General features: G+C 41.2%; 1 protein-coding gene across 5 annotated transcripts in view; it reads right to left on the bottom strand.

Moving 5' to 3' along the window:
* Window positions 1–15,541, bottom strand: part of MRE11 (MRE11 double strand break repair nuclease) — a 28,265-nt gene that overhangs the window by 12,637 nt on the left and 87 nt on the right. For 2 of the 5 annotated variants that reach the window (XM_088668397.1, XM_035114647.3), the window contains exons 2-13: window positions 11,106–11,206; window positions 10,666–10,832; window positions 9,674–9,834; window positions 9,403–9,490; window positions 8,323–8,464; window positions 6,430–6,544; window positions 5,364–5,549; window positions 3,672–3,843; window positions 3,109–3,189; window positions 2,535–2,661; window positions 1,643–1,743; window positions 251–424 (exon numbers count right to left, since the gene is read on the bottom strand). In XM_088668397.1, the coding sequence (XP_088524523.1) occupies window positions 251–424; window positions 1,643–1,743; window positions 2,535–2,661; window positions 3,109–3,189; window positions 3,672–3,843; window positions 5,364–5,549; window positions 6,430–6,544; window positions 8,323–8,464; window positions 9,403–9,490; window positions 9,674–9,834; window positions 10,666–10,698 (1,380 nt within the window). In that variant the 5' untranslated portion in view covers window positions 10,699–10,832; window positions 11,106–11,206. Of the gene's footprint in view, window positions 1–250; window positions 425–1,642; window positions 1,744–2,534; window positions 2,662–3,108; window positions 3,190–3,671; window positions 3,844–5,363; window positions 5,550–6,429; window positions 6,545–8,322; window positions 8,465–9,402; window positions 9,491–9,673; window positions 9,835–10,665; window positions 10,833–11,105; window positions 11,207–13,023; window positions 13,117–15,541 lie in introns of those variants that run through there. The other 3 variants (XM_035114645.3, XM_035114646.3, XM_088668396.1) reach the window with 2 other exon arrangements.

Here is a 15,541-nt window from a genome sequence, read left to right as displayed (position 1 = left end):
TCTGAATCAACTGGAGGGCACCCAGCTGTGTAAAGCCAGTTTATACTATTTTGCTGCCATCTTGTGGCTTAAAATGGCAATGCCACTCAGTTTTAATAAGTTGCCGCATAAATTAAGGGGCTGGGTTATCTTTAATACTCCAACCTTCAGAACACACTGGTAAAAAGGATGTTTACAGAAAATAATTGTGAAGTTCCCAAATATTGCTGCCCACTGTCGTTTCAAGAAAGGAGAGTCCCTCCATACTAACCTCTTCATCGATTTTGGCTTCCTCTGCATCTGTATGGCGTTCCTTCAGAAACCGCTGTGTCTTTTCTAGCTGGAATTTCACCAGCTCCTCAATTGCATCTTTCTCCTCCTTATCCACAAACTCTTGCACTGCCTCTCCCATGCCTCTCTCAGTCAGGAGGGAAAGCTGCACTTTCTTGCAGAAAGACAAACGAGATACTGCATTGAATACCCCAGATTTATTTAAAACTGGTGTTCTTGGGTAGTGGGGGGGGGGGGGAGACTCTTAAGATGAGCCAAAATGCAAGTGATTGAAATTATTGGCTAAAGGCAGGGATACACAGGGGGAAGTCATTGTGCTCACACAATTATTTAGTTGAATGCTGCCCTACGCTTTATGGTTCTTGACTACAAAAGCACATACTGTAATAAATCAGCTTGCGTTGGTTCAGATGTAACAACAAACCATGATTTGTACTATGCAGTCCTCCAGGCTTTTCTATCTGACCCTCAGACAAAGGCTCTCCACCTTTGTGTTAAGATTGAGAGGCCCTGTTCATCGTTCCAGTCAGTCTGTGGTGTAGCAATGCAGGGCCTTCTCTATTGTGGCATGCCATATGCACAACTCCCTCCCCACAGAGGTGCAATTGCTCCTTACTTTGTTTTCAAGTCTCAGATTAAAACATACCATATTTTTCCACGTATAAGACGACCTTTTTTCTGAAATTTTTCAGTGATAAATTGGGGGTCATCTTGTATACAGGTTAATACGGTAAGTAAGTGAGGGCTGGAGCCACGGGGGATTCCTCAAAAGACATCTCAACAGCTCAGCAAACTAAGAAATCTTTAATAAAAATATATATTTTAAAAAAAACAGCTCAGCAAACTTACAAAAGAAGCTCAACAACTGTTTTTGCAGTGCTTTCTCAGGTCTATGGGAATGCAAAACCTAGACTTGTCTTGTGGATCATTTACTTAATTTTGTGTATTTTAATAGACATTATTATTGGACAGTTTGGATGCAATGAAGAAAGAGTTTACCCAAACTGGTCTCCAAACCAGCTTTAAATTATGTGATTTTGATCCTGGTTTTGTGTCCACTCGCAAACCATGGTTTATCAGATGGTATCAATTCACACATCAGAACACATCGTGGTTTGCTGTTGTATATGAATAATCTCTTTTTCTTGGGGGCCACGAGCCTCTGTTGGTTTATTGCTCAAAAAACTTAACACTATTCCTCTTCTAGATTTTCCCCCTCCACACAATTTCAGACTCTTAGAATGAAGAATCAAAAGCTATAAGCTATTTGAGAAACAAAATGCACCTGCCACTGAATTAGCGTTAAAACCAGAAATTCAACCTGAGATAACAAGAAGGAAACAACACCTCAAATTCTGAATAAGAAGTTTACCTTCTCAGCTGTCTGGAAGTATTGTTTAACAAGATCCTCTACCCTCAAAGTTGTTGTCTCTGATGCAGGCTTATGGACCAGTTTTCCAAAGTTAATCTCATCTTTTTTATATATAAAAAAGGAAAAACGATGCAATTTTTAGCCCATGTAGATAAATTGTTTGCTACCCCAAATTATCATTACATTAAGGCAAAATGCATATCTGCAGGGTGAAATAATTCAGAAGAACAGTCCATATGTGTGTGTGTGTGAGAGAGAGACAGAGAGAGAGAATATCTGACCTTAACACAGAACAATTGCTAACCTGTGGTAACTAATATTATATGATATATATTGGTTGGTTCCCAATGTTTATCAGACATCCCCAAACTTCGGCCCTCCAGATATTTTGGACTACAATTCCCATCTTACCCGACCACTGGTCCTGTTAGCTAGGGATCATGGGAGTTGAAGGCCAAAACATCTGGAGGGTCGCAGTTTGGGGATGCCTGGTTTAAATCATACTCAGAGAGGTATTAAACTAACACATCCTGTCAACACAAGGATTTCTGCTTATAGAACAATGCTACATTATTGTTGTATAGAAGCACTGCAATGCTTCAAATACCGTATATTCTGGTGTATAAGACGACTGGGCGTATAAGACGACCCCCAACTTTCCCAGTTAAAATATAGTTTGGCATATACTCGCTGCATAATAAATACGACCCGGCGTATAAGACGACCCCCGACTTTTGAGAAGATTTTCGTGGGTAAAAAAGTAGTCTTATATGCAGGAATATACAGTACATTGTTGCCACACCAAAGAACTTTCATGGACAATGCTGTTTTCCCCATCAACAATATTTGTTATAATTCTCTTTAGAAGCTACATTATTGTCCATTCTTTTACCATTTTTCTCTTTTTGCTCCCGATGCCTGAAAAAATGTATGATATCTTTCGGATTAGCTATCCTATCCATGAACTTTTGGCTGAAACGCACAATGTTGAATGGTTCAAAGCCTCCGCTGTAGTCTACCTTCAAAAAAAGAGAGAAGAAAATAAGCATTAAAGGTGTAAGCTCTGCAACCGAACATATAAAATGATTCAATATCTAACTAACTATCCTGGTGTTTACAATACAGCACAACATTCAAGATACCCATCTTTAATAATCCATCTCAACAGCAGGCTTTTACAGCAAACAGAAATTGTTTCAAACATCAAAAACCGCATGTGTTCTCTCTTTTTTAAATAGCTAGATGGCTTTTAAACCCCTTATTATTTCCCACAAGTGCCTCAGTTCCAGCGCTTCAAGGAATGCAAACAAGATAGTCACATATTGCCACTCCACTTGGGCGGAGGGAGGCCCTAAAATGTATGGCAAACAAGAGCACTTTAAAATATGTAATGTGTTTAACAATATGTTTGCTACATTGCTTTTTAATTTTTTTTAAAAAAAAACATATTAGGAGCCCCATCTTACTCGTAATCTTATTAGAGGCTTATCTGGTTGTCTGGGATTGTCAAGGCGGTCTCTTTCTGAGTTGTCTAACATGGCTTCAACCTTTAAAAATGAGAAGAAGAAGAAAAAACCACATACTGGGGTATTTATTTATTATTTCCATTTAAAAGATCTCAAAGTAGTTTACATGCAGAATTAAGTGCAAAAAGCCACATCAAATTATTCACATAACAGAATACAAAGGCAATAGCCATATCCATATACTGTGTGTGTGTGTGTGTGTGTGTGTGTGTGTGTGTGTGTGTGTGTGTGTAATTTCTACCCTGGCCATCTGGCTGAAAGAACTACAAGGCAGTACAGCATAAATATTTCAAACCCCACAACATCACTCATCCAATCTCACTCACCATCCATCTGACAACACTACTACTATTCACAGCCTCAAACATTAACTCTATCAGCCATCCATATTCCACAACATTGCAACCCACATACAAAGTGTACACATACACAATGAGATAGCACTCTTAATATCCGAAACCATAGTGGACTCGTGCCCCACTCCTATCTTTACCAGCTCCTACCTTTTCCATGCAGAAAGCTTGTATTGCTTGTGTAACTTTAGGATTGTCAGGATTAAAGATGTCAGGATGGTCAGCAAGAACAATGTCCTCAATGTAGAAAGGCCGTACTGTTTGGAGAGGAATCTTTTGCATATTCATTTTTTTGCCTTTGATGCGCAGCAAGCCAACATGCCTGGAATGCATTGAGCAAAGCCGGGTAAATCAAATGTGGCATATACCCTGAGAATTTTTTTCAGCCATGATCACTGTTGGGCTCACAGAGTTGTCAACATGACGGAAAGCTGTTCCTTGTTAGAGGAGCCTTAACAGGTGGACAGGGAGTTCAAGGCCCATGGCTAAGAGAAGTTCACACTGAGAATAATCAAAATGGATCTGGGTCCTTATACAAATGTGCAGTGAATGGAGATGTGCAAGAATTCCCTTCTCGTACTTAGCTTAATGCAGGTCATTGCAGCTAAAGATCTGACTTGCATTTTTAACATTTGTAATCCCTACCCCATCATGAACTCTATTCTGCCTTCACACGTTTCTTTCACCAAGACCAGCTGACCTTCCATTTTCCTTGCATTCACTATCAACAACATTACAGAACTTGCCCTTCCTCTTCAAGTATCTCAGCAGCTCAGCAAATGGTTTGGGAACTCATGGGCACCAGGCAAGCAGTTTTTAGTCTAAAACAGGAATAGGCAACCTTGGCTCTCCAGATGTTTTGGAACGACAACTCCCATGATCCCTAGCTAACAGGGCCAGTGGTCAGGGATCATAGTTCCAAAACATCTGGAGAGCCAAGGTTGCCTATGCCTGGTCTAAAATGTAGTCAGTAAATTTACAATAGCAATTCTGTTTTCCTGAGATAAAACAAGGCTACATTACCTAAACTACAGAAATCTATTTCTGCTACTAAGATTCTGAATGTGTTTGTTTGTTTGTTTGTTTGTTTGTTTGTTTGTTTGTTTCAAAGGAGCATAGCAAAGAAATCAGTTATTATTCAATTTTCTAGTTTACAAGATCACTATTGGGGGAGGGTCCACAAGTAGTAGCAGTAGTAATAAATAATAATAATAATAATAATAATAATAATAATAATTAATTAATAAAAATTAAATTAAATTAAATTATTATTTATACCCTGCCCTCCCCGGCCAGGACCGGGCTCAGAACAATGCAGGGCTTGTTCTCCTTAGCCCAGCATCTTTGCCATCTCTACCTGCCACTTTATGTCAGTCCAGCTCCACCCCTGGAGAAAAACACGGGACACAGACAAGAGGCTCAGTGCCTTCTCCCTTCTTGTAGACATTTCAGCTGAATAGTATGTGGCATGCTTGTACCAAGACCAGATAGTACAACTGGGGAGTCGGCAGCCACAAGTTGAGTCAGGTCCTGGACCCTTTGGTAAATCAATGAAATTGTAGGAAGGAAAACGCAAATAGTCCTAGTACTGTGACAACAGGAATTGCCACCTGTCACAGTGAGAGAGCCCTGAAGCCTTCTCTAGAACAGCGTTTTCGAAGCTGAGCAGATTATGGGACTCGGGTAGGAGCAAGCAGCTAGAACCAAGAGGCAGGGCAAACTCGGCCCTCCAGATGTTTTGGGACTACAACAAGCCGAAAGGGTGAGAGCAAAACAAAGAGTAATTTGCAAGGTCTTGTTTAGTAAACCAGACAAAATAATAAATAAAACCTAAGTACATACTTTTTGGCAGCTTCTCCTGGTGACAAAGATGTAACCACTGAACTTCCTGGCTGAGACACATAGAAAAGCTGTCGTTCATTTCGGGCAGGAGCTATTTTACATTCATGCTCATGACCCCAAATTACAAGATCAATAAAATCATCTAGAAACTGCTCCGGAATATAATTTGTGGCACCATGTTTGCTCCTGTACAAAAGGAAACATACAAACATAATTGCAAAAACTGAGGAGGTGGTTTTGCACTGATATTAAACTAAAATATTCCAGTTAAAATATGTGTTTATAAAATATTTAATTCCACTTTAACAACTGCAAAAACGTGTGTATCAGGTACAATTTTCAAAAGGTAAGGAAAGGCAAATTAAATTAAAGCTCTAGGACAGACAGAAGTTCAAAGGTAAGAAGCCATTATAAGGGTAGCGCTGAAGCACAGGAAAATAGCCCAGCAACTCCTTCCACCTGCAAGCTGTTTTGTTGACTCAAGGAGTAGGACACTTGGGTTCTGTTGCTAAGTCACCAGATCAAGTCCTCCATAGCCTTATGCAATCCTACCACCACTGAACCTCATTTTCTGCATAATCAAAAGTGACCCATCCACACCAAGGAGCCAGAATGAGAAGTAAAATTTATCCATTGTTATTTATAAACACAGGTAACAGAAAAGGTTACTCACTTGACAAGAGCAAGCCATCATTCAAATGAGCACTTTGGATCCCACATAAACAAAAGTCATTGTTTATTTTTCAAATTGCTAAGAGCAACTATTCCTTACCCTAAGGATTACAGTACTTTAGACCTTCCCTATTAAAGAGTTAAAACCTGTTGCCTAAGGTTATTATTTATGTTCCTCCAAAAGCAGAAAAGTACTCTATATCGTAGTCCACCATCTTTTTTCTATCATCAAAGAACAAGCAAAATGAAAACTTTAAAGCAAGGCTGAGCCGAGAGTGGAGGAGGGAGAGAAAGGTACAAATTTCATCATCACCATTTGTACCTCACCCATGTGACTGGGTTGCCCCAGCCCCTCCGGGCCAACAGAATATACAAAAAAACACAACAGCAGTACCTGTTCTGGTGAATTACAAACAGATTAAACCAACTATCTTCATCTTCCTTTGGTCTCAGCATAGTTACTTGCTTGTTCACAAACATTCTGTGAAGCCTCTCATCTGGAATAGATCCTGGAACGGACATAATAATTACCTTGTAGTGAGTTGTTTGTGATGAAATACAGTACCGTGAAAATGACATACTGTAGTAAAAGACTTCCTTCACTGGCAAGAGGCTGGACTAAATTATCCTTGCCAGCCCAATGGTTTATATTAAAGTTGCCAATGTTTAGAAAAGGTCTAAAACCGCCTTGCAATTTGCCACTTACTTATTCACTTTCAGCAAGTAACATGTCCTGGGTCAGCAGCCAAGCAGCATCCGACACTTTCCTACACAGTCATCACTGCCCCCAAGCTGCTGCACTGAGTTCTCTGTCCAAAAATGACGCAGAGCAGAACTGCTGAGGCTGCACTCAGGACACAGTAAAGGCTGGTAGCCCCCAGACCAGTGCTGTGTGTCCTAGTCAAAGAAACGCAGTAAGGAGCTATGGCAGTGAAGGAGGGAGCACTGAGCTTGGTGAGTTGGGCAGGAAGTGGTTGCCTACTGTCAAAGTATTTAATATCCAGCCTGGCTAAAAGGAAAGCAGCAATCTCAATTGTTTACGTTTCTAGAATATTTACAACCTGATGTTTTTCCTAAGAACAATTTTTTAAAAGAAATACAAGTGCTGGGTGGAAGCAAAGCGGGGAAAACAAGCTAACGATAAATTGGCAGGCCAAAGCAGCAGCAGAGAAATCTGGGGAAAATAGGTTCCGGAACTATGTGCTTGAGAGTTTATTGTTCTGTTTTTGGGGAAGTGCTGTAGCTCAGAAGTGAGGAACCTGTTTTGCATACAGAAGGTTCCTAGTTCTAACTGAATTCTTGGACAGCTGCTGCCAGTGAATGTAGACAATACTGCTCTAGATGGAACAATGGTTCCATCTCAGTATAAGCCAGCTTGCTGTATTCCTACACTGTGCTATCTACCAGCTCAGGCCAATTTGCCGCACATCTGAAATCTACATGAACTTCCTTTTACAGTGGTACCTCGTTTTTCAAACACAATCCGTTTCAGAAGACCATTCAAGTTCTGAAACTTTTGGAAACCGAAAACTCAATAAGCAACAGCTAGGCCTCAGGATCTTGCACTCAGTGGAAGCTGCGTGGCATGTTCAACTTCCGAGGCGTGTTCAAAAACTGAAGCATTTACGGTGTTCGAAAACCGAAATGTTTGTTAATGAAGACATTCGAAAACCAAGGTACCACTGTATTTGTTTAGTAAAATTTAAATACACCACTTGAGTTTAAAAAACAACAACAGGTGTTTGTGTGGCTTCCACATAGTAGTATTGGCAATGGCACTCAGGTTTCTGTAGAAAAGTAGGAGAATGAAATAAATAGGAAAATGTGTTCAAGGAGATAGGAAGCAGGCCAGCACTAATGAACTAGGAAGACAGAGGGGGGAAGTCAGTATTTAATTAAATAATAATAATAGTAATAATAATAATGGATAGGGTGTTCAATGAGCCACAAATAATTTAATTATTAAATGCAAACCACTTTTAATGCACTCATTGCTTAACATCTTTTTTCCCTTTGATTTACAGACAGGTATAACGGAAAGAGCTATTTGCTCTACTACAAACTTTTGAGACATCAAACTTAGGTTCCCCTTATTTGGTGAAAACCATAAATACTGGTCAACAGACTTAAGGTTTTCCATATCAAACTCCACTAATCTTACACCCCAGGATCATAAAGCTAATTCTAATAAATAAAATTCACCATCTTCAGGCCAGACCTGATGTTTCTCCAAGATGTTATGGTTTCATTAAAGCCTTGCCACCATTCCAAAAAAAAAACACCATACCTAATCCATAAAGAGCAATTTTGGAACTGCCCTTCTGAAGCAAAACAGGACTAATGTCTATCTTCTCTACAGATGGTGATCGTCCAAAATGATTCACAAGTCCTGCACAACTTAAGATGTCCAAAGCACAAAGAGCATCTGCCTGTAAGATAGATGAAGGAATATCTACAATTAGCATTTGTTTATCATAGGTTGGCTTGGTCACCATTTAGCCCAGCAACACGTAAAATACAGATGAGGAAAATGTGGTCCAGCAAATGTTGGAATACAGTTCCCATTAGCCACAGCCAGCCAGGGATGATAGTTGTAGTCCAGCAACTTCTAATCTAGAGGAACACAGGTTTCCCAACCAACGTAAAGCATTGGTGTGTGTGTGTGTCTTGTATTCTTTTCCAGATCAGCTAAACTAGGCTTGTAAATAGCTACTAGCCTGGTGCCTATAACAGCCTCTAGGGCTAGGCATCTAGGGAAGAAAGCTTTTGTAAAGTGGACTTGATTCTTCTCCCTCCTTCTTCAGGCCATCAATAGGACACAAACAATGGAAAGAGATATATGTAGACATAAAAGATATTAAAAATGCTAAGTACTAATATATTTGTGGACCTTAAGAGGATAAACTAAAATTGATTACATGGTAAGTGTGCATGTTTATGCCATTAAAAATTATGTTTTACCCTAGGCCACATCAACCGCATTTTCAGCACCTTATGTAACAAGTTTATACCTTCTTAAAAAGCATAAATCATTTAAAAACCTCAATGCAACTATTTCAAAATTACAGTGTTAGCCACCATATCCGTTTCATACAAGAATTAAGACAGTACTAGTTTACCTAGGCACCAATGTTGCAATCTCACTAAGGCTACAATCCTAACCCAAATTACCTGGAAGCCCCAATGACCTCAATAGGACTTACTTCTAAGTACCAGTAAACATTATTAGGGCTGTACTGTAAGGACATCAATGCGTAAATGTTTCCTGGATTCTCATGTTTAAACTCTTTACTAATCTTCTGAAGGTTTGTCATATCCAATAATTCATTTAGCCTACTGGTTTTCAACTTTTGTATAACATTCTTACCCCTGTTGGATCATCATGGTTGCCATGAATACTAAAAACTGGAATAGAAATGTTGAGGTTGCCATCTTGGTAGTTCACCCAAGGAAACCTGAGCAGGAGAGCAAAGTTTAAGGCAATTTATGAACAGAAATATCACTGCTCAAGTCATCACTTTTTACACTGAAACATGCTATAAATGAATGATGGCCACAGAATAATTATTATCATTTATTAAACTCTATTTAGAAAACATTACAACTATAATAGTCAGTTTTATCATAAAGATACCTACTTGCTAAAACCAAAATTAACTGACTGGTCACTCAGAATTTCAAACTGTATAGGACGGTCGCCCATACAGTATTTCCTTAATAATTCTAAGCAAGTATGTAATGTTTTTCTGGAAGGTTTGTTTTCATGAAAGAGATCTCCTCCTAATAAAAGAAAATCCACCTATAAAAAGGAAAGGGAAAAGTTATTTTAAAATATTGAAAACCATTTCCATTTATAATTTTTTACTTCAGTTTTGTAAAAACCATATACCTTTGCAAAGAGTATTAATAAATAAATAAATTGGCAGTATTACATTATTGTATTTATTATTCATAATAATATTATATAAATCATATTAAACAGCTAAATGTCTCTGAGTAGTTTTTTGTTACCTAAAAGCAATTTACAGTGCAAACAAAATCTAAATAATCAAAATTAATCTTGCTTTTCCAGCACTGATTAGCCTCAAAAAAGTCATTAAACAGAGAACAGTACATAAAAGGGCAAATTTATTCAGGAATTTATACTGAGTCTCTAACAAATATTTAAGTTTGAAAATTAATATATTCATTTTGAAATATCAGCTATAATACATTTTATGTTAAAGTGAAAGTTCAAGAAACTGATGCATTGACAGAACCACATTACTATTCCCATAATGTCCCCATCTGTATTTTAACAATTTATGAACATTTTCCGCAACACATCACATCTCTGAAGCCATTTAAGTAAAATATCCTGCCACGTGTAGCCCTTCATTACTATTCCAATCTTTGCTTATGGTTGAAGGCACTCAGAATGAGGAACCTGTGTTAAATCCAGCTCCCTTCAGCATCAGTCAGATGGCCCAGTGGACCAGAGGGGTGAGGGAAGCTGCAGTTCAACAACAATCTAAGGGACACAAGTTCCCCATCCCTGACCTACACAATGACATGGACTACAGGCTACACAGAAAGCAGTTGGCACATTAAAACATTGATTTCTAGAAAATACTGGTCCCTTGATGCTAACCTTACAAAGTGTTATAAAACTGCCTTGCCTCATTATCTTGAGCAAGTTTCAATATTTCATCAAATGTTACAAACGTATCATTTCCACGTGCAGCATCCTTCTCCAAGTACCCAAGATGAATGTCGGTAGCAACTAAAATTTTAAATGTAGCATTTTCTTCATCATCCCTAATTGGGGGGGGGGGAACAAAACACTGTTACAATGTGATATAATAATAATAATAATAATAATAATAATAATAATAATAATAATAATAATAATGTGGTCCCGGCGGCCACTCCCAGTCACTACTGGTAGTCTAGCTGCCGCATTCTGGATTAATTGCAATGAAGCATTTTGCAAAAGTCGGAAGTTGCACTCCCTGAATTCTACAACCATACAGACTCAGTTCTATAAAAGGATTCACACAAAGGGAGACAAAATATTAGCAGAGGACTTACATGGAAGTAGCAGGCTTCATCTCTGCAATCGCACCGGTGCACCAAACCCACGGGACTCCTCAGAGTTCAATAGTGCAGCTGTACCATTGAACATTAAGAGACTGAAAAAAATGAGATTCAGAGTCAGGACCTAAGAGTAACATCCAAAAGAGGAAAGCACTCAATGACAATCTATAGGCAAAGTACAGTATAAAACTGATACAGTCGTACCTCAGGTTACAAACACCTCGGGTTACAAACACTTTGGGTTGCAGACTCTGCTAACCTGGAAGTTAATACCTCAGGTTGCGAACTTTGCCCCAGGAGGAGAACGGAAATTTCACAGCAGCAGCGGCAGGCCCCATTAGCTAAAGTGATAGCTCAGGTTAAGAACAGTTTCAGGTTAAGAACGGACCTCCGGAACGAATTAAGTTCGTAACCAGAGGTACCACTGTACTTGTGGATTTTTAACACATACATATTGCTTTTCTACTCAATGAGGCTCACAGAAAAGGCAGTGCAGAAGCATTCAATGCTACTCTTGCACATACCTATAGACCTCCACTTGCTCAACATACCGTATTTTTCCATGTATAAGACGACCCCTATTAAATTAAGAAAATGAAACCCTAAAATAGAAGTGAAAATCTGGATGACTGGCGGCGGCAAGTTGTTGATCGTTTTTGGAGCAATCGCCCTCAAAAGTTTCCAGCATGAGGGGCATGCAGTGCACCGTGGTGCATAATCTAAGGCAGCGCCGGGGGGGGGGGGGAGCACCACATGCTCTCCCTTGGTGGCAGCTGCTGCTGCCGAGAAGCAGGCTCCCAAGCGGATGCCAAGGAAGAGCCAGGGGAAGGCAGCGCCCACTCTGCGCCGGGCCATGCCATCAAGCAAACTGAGCTGAGGAAGCTGGTGAGTGGGCTGGGGGCAGGGTGGGAGTTTGAGAGGGGAAGAGGGAAAAAAGGAAAGAAGGGCAAGGAGAGGTACCTGAGGCAGGTCTCAGTGGCGGCGGTAGCAGCTGCTATCGAGCCAGTGGTCGAGCCAGCAGGGGCTTCAGGAGGCGAGCCAGTCGCCAGCATGCAACCGGGAGTGGGGGGGAGGAGAGATGGCAGCAGGGTCTCAACCCGCCCCAAGCCAAAATCCCGGACATATGCTTAAATATTTTTTAAATCCCCCAGATGCCCATGTTCCGTGTACAAGACGACCCCCAATTTTTTACTAATTATTTTTAGCAAAAAACCTTGTCTTATACATGGAAAAATACAGCAATTTCTCCCTCTTTTCCCATACAGCTGTCCCTGCACCCTCAAAATCTGCTCCAGAGCAGAATCTGGGGGTGCATGGGGAGGAGGAGGGGAAGTCCATCTGAAGGGGAACTCCACTCATGCATCTTACTTACCTACGGTGACCTCAGTCATAGCTGCTTGTTTATTTAAGGAACGTGTAATGAATACTAAACTTAAGATTGCAGCTCTAAAGACACTTAGCTCCACTGAAACAGTTGGGACTTTCTCCTGAGTAAACATGCATACAACTGCTTTGCATTGAAACTTCTTTAATATTTGTTACAATAACACCATAAAGTCATAATCAGCATGGCCTATGCATGTTGTCTACACACAAAAGAAAGTCCCTCTAAGTTTCCTTTAGAAAACCTGCAGCCCTAAGAACACATAAACTTGGTATTTGTGACAATGTTGGTTTTCTGTTGGTCATAAAGAAATTACTGGTCTTTCTGTTCATTTCTTTGAAGCCTCACCTTGAAAAGTAACAGCCCCACCTAGGGAGGAAGACAAGCTAAGGCTTGAGCCTGGCGTGGTGACTCAAAATTTCGACTGGCATTCCTCTTTTGAGATCATGCAATTCTACTGCAATCTTGGTATCTATAGTAACTTATCTATCCAAACACATTCTCTGGAATGGACTGAGGCAGAATTACCTGTCCCCAGAAAGATCTGAAAGGCACTATGAATCATACAGTGAGAATGGGAATCCTCCTCCATTCTGGGATCCTGGCATAGAGAATGGCAGAATGACCTAATGGAATGATCAACTCATTAGCAAAGTTTAACTGCACCTGCCTCCTGACCAATGACAAGCACCTCGAAGCATTCACCAAAAATCATGCTTGCTTTTTGAGAAAACATTGAATTCTTTTCTTCTCCATCCTCTGTAGAGGTTGACAGTGGCAGTTGTTGGGATTGTTTTTTGTTCTTTTCTATCGCAGAAAACTTGGGGGTGGAAGTAAAGATTAGTTTTTCTCCCTTTACATTGGGCCTTTGCAGGAAGCAGCAGCAAAACACTACTGGTCTTTTTTGAGGAAATAATCTCATGCTGAATAAAAACTACTTCATTTCCTTCTGCAGAGGGAAAAAGGACATGTGTTTTATTTCTCACTAGTGTATTTCATCCCGTTCAATAACGGGCGCTAGAACATCCTGGGGTTCGGAGAAGCGCTTGCGCAGCGCTTCTCCAAACCCTGGGACCTGTCCTTGCTGTTGGCGGCAGGGGGACAGGAACGGAGGAGAAAGCGCTACTCCTTCCTTCCTCTCCCCCAGCCGCCGACAGGAAGGACGCGGGACACAAATGCCTACCTCGCTGCCACTGCTTCGCGGCCTCCCGCCGCTCCTCTCACGGGCCAGGGAGGGTTGTGAGGAGGAGGCCTCCGCCGGCCTCCACCCTTGCTTCCCTGACGTGCCCTGCAGTGAGGCGGTGTCCGGCCGGGAGCGGCGGTTGGAGGAGGCAGGGGGGGGAGTGCGCGCGTGCAGTCTCTGCTGTCCAATCCGTGTCCCTGTAGCACATGCGCATTAGCACGGAAAACGGGACACACGGAAAACTTGGGCGCAGAGACACTTGCACTTTATTATATAGGATGAGTCATGCTTTTGCAGCAAATACTAGCAGTGTCTTGCTACTGTATCCTGCAAAAACACAACAGGAAGAGAAAGAAGCAAATTGAGTAGCTTCTTTCCGTTTCCATAATGCTGAATTCAAGTGATGCAAACACGTAATTCAAGTGAAGTGTTGTTTAAGTATTTTGGAAGCACATCTATTGAGTTTTGCTCCAACAAATGAAACATTATTTGCTTGTCTATTATAAAAAAACTAAAACATCATTCAATACGGTAGGTATTCCCAGAGTCGTTTACCTAAAAGAAAAAACCCTGAAACAATAAAATATAGGTAAAACAAATAAAAATGATTGTAAAACAGACAGACTAAAAAGGCAACAAAATAGTAAGATCCAGATTAATAACAATAATCAGGGCTAAAATTAAGTCCAAAAGGCCTGTTAGTTTCTTTTTAAAATTATTTTGCCTGGAACCAAAAGGACAACAAAGCAGACCCTAAAAGGATAAACACTGCAAAACTAGGGTAACATCACTGATAATCCACTCATGCATGGACACAGCAAGCAACTTCCCATGTAGGTAGATGATTCTGCTGAGATGTTGGCATGAGGCGTGATTTAATGACCACAGCCCATGGAATTCCAGATACTTGATTAGCAGATACTGTACACAGCAGGCAACCTCCACTATGGGCAGCTAATTCAACTTAATCTTAACGTGAAGGGTGATCAAATGATCAATGTGATGCCAGAGGCTTATTCAGGAAGCAGCGCAGCCAGAACACTACATCATGAAGAGAGACAGTCAGTGGGCAACCACCACATGAGGTGAGGAAGATGTAAATACAAGATCAGGCCTTCTGGGTGCTTCCTTCCCCCTCCATACACACTCTGTGACCTCTTCTGGCACTTTTATCTGTTCAGCTGTGCTTTTAGATTTCCATCAAATGTTCTTAACTGGCCTTTAGGTAAGCCACTTTCGGCCAGTGTATGGTAAGGAGGCTAACCAAGGCAACAAACAAACAAGCCTCTTCTGCTTAAGTCCTGGGATGATAGATTGATCACACCCAAACAGAAACACCAGCTGTTTTTTTCCCCGGAAAGAGGCACTTGCCAAAGCAGAGACTGATGGAGAGAGACATGGCAGGCAACATCCTCTATGGGCAGAAAACGACTCCTGGGGTAGCTCGGTCGGTACTAGAGCGCGAGGCTCTTAAATCTCAGTCAGGGCCATGAGTTCCAGCCCCGTATTGGGCAAGAGAGTCCTGCATTGCAGGGGGCTCGACTAGACGACTTCCGTGGACCCTTACACTTCTATGGAATCTACTGCAGCCTTGACGTGAGGAAGGGACCAATGGAACAAGCCTATTACGCAAGACACGCAGCCTTCTGCGCGTGGGAAGAGACCCTTTTATGGTCCAATTATTTCCTTTCTTTCCCTGGAGGCGCAGGCTATTTTGGGGGTGGGGGATGGGGAAGATGTCTGAATTCTACTTTAAAAGCGAAACTTCTCCCGCGCGCCCCTCCCGCCGGGGGGGGGGGCGGGAACGGGCGGACCAGGCCGCAGCCTCTACCGGAGACCCAGCTCCCCTGGTGCCGCCTCACG

This window comes from Zootoca vivipara, chromosome 4 (genome assembly GCF_965207765.1).
Source record: "Zootoca vivipara chromosome 4, rZooViv2.hap1.1, whole genome shotgun sequence".
Classification (NCBI taxonomy): domain Eukaryota; kingdom Metazoa; phylum Chordata; class Lepidosauria; order Squamata; family Lacertidae; genus Zootoca; species Zootoca vivipara.
This window is presented reverse-complemented; position numbering and strand designations above follow the sequence as displayed.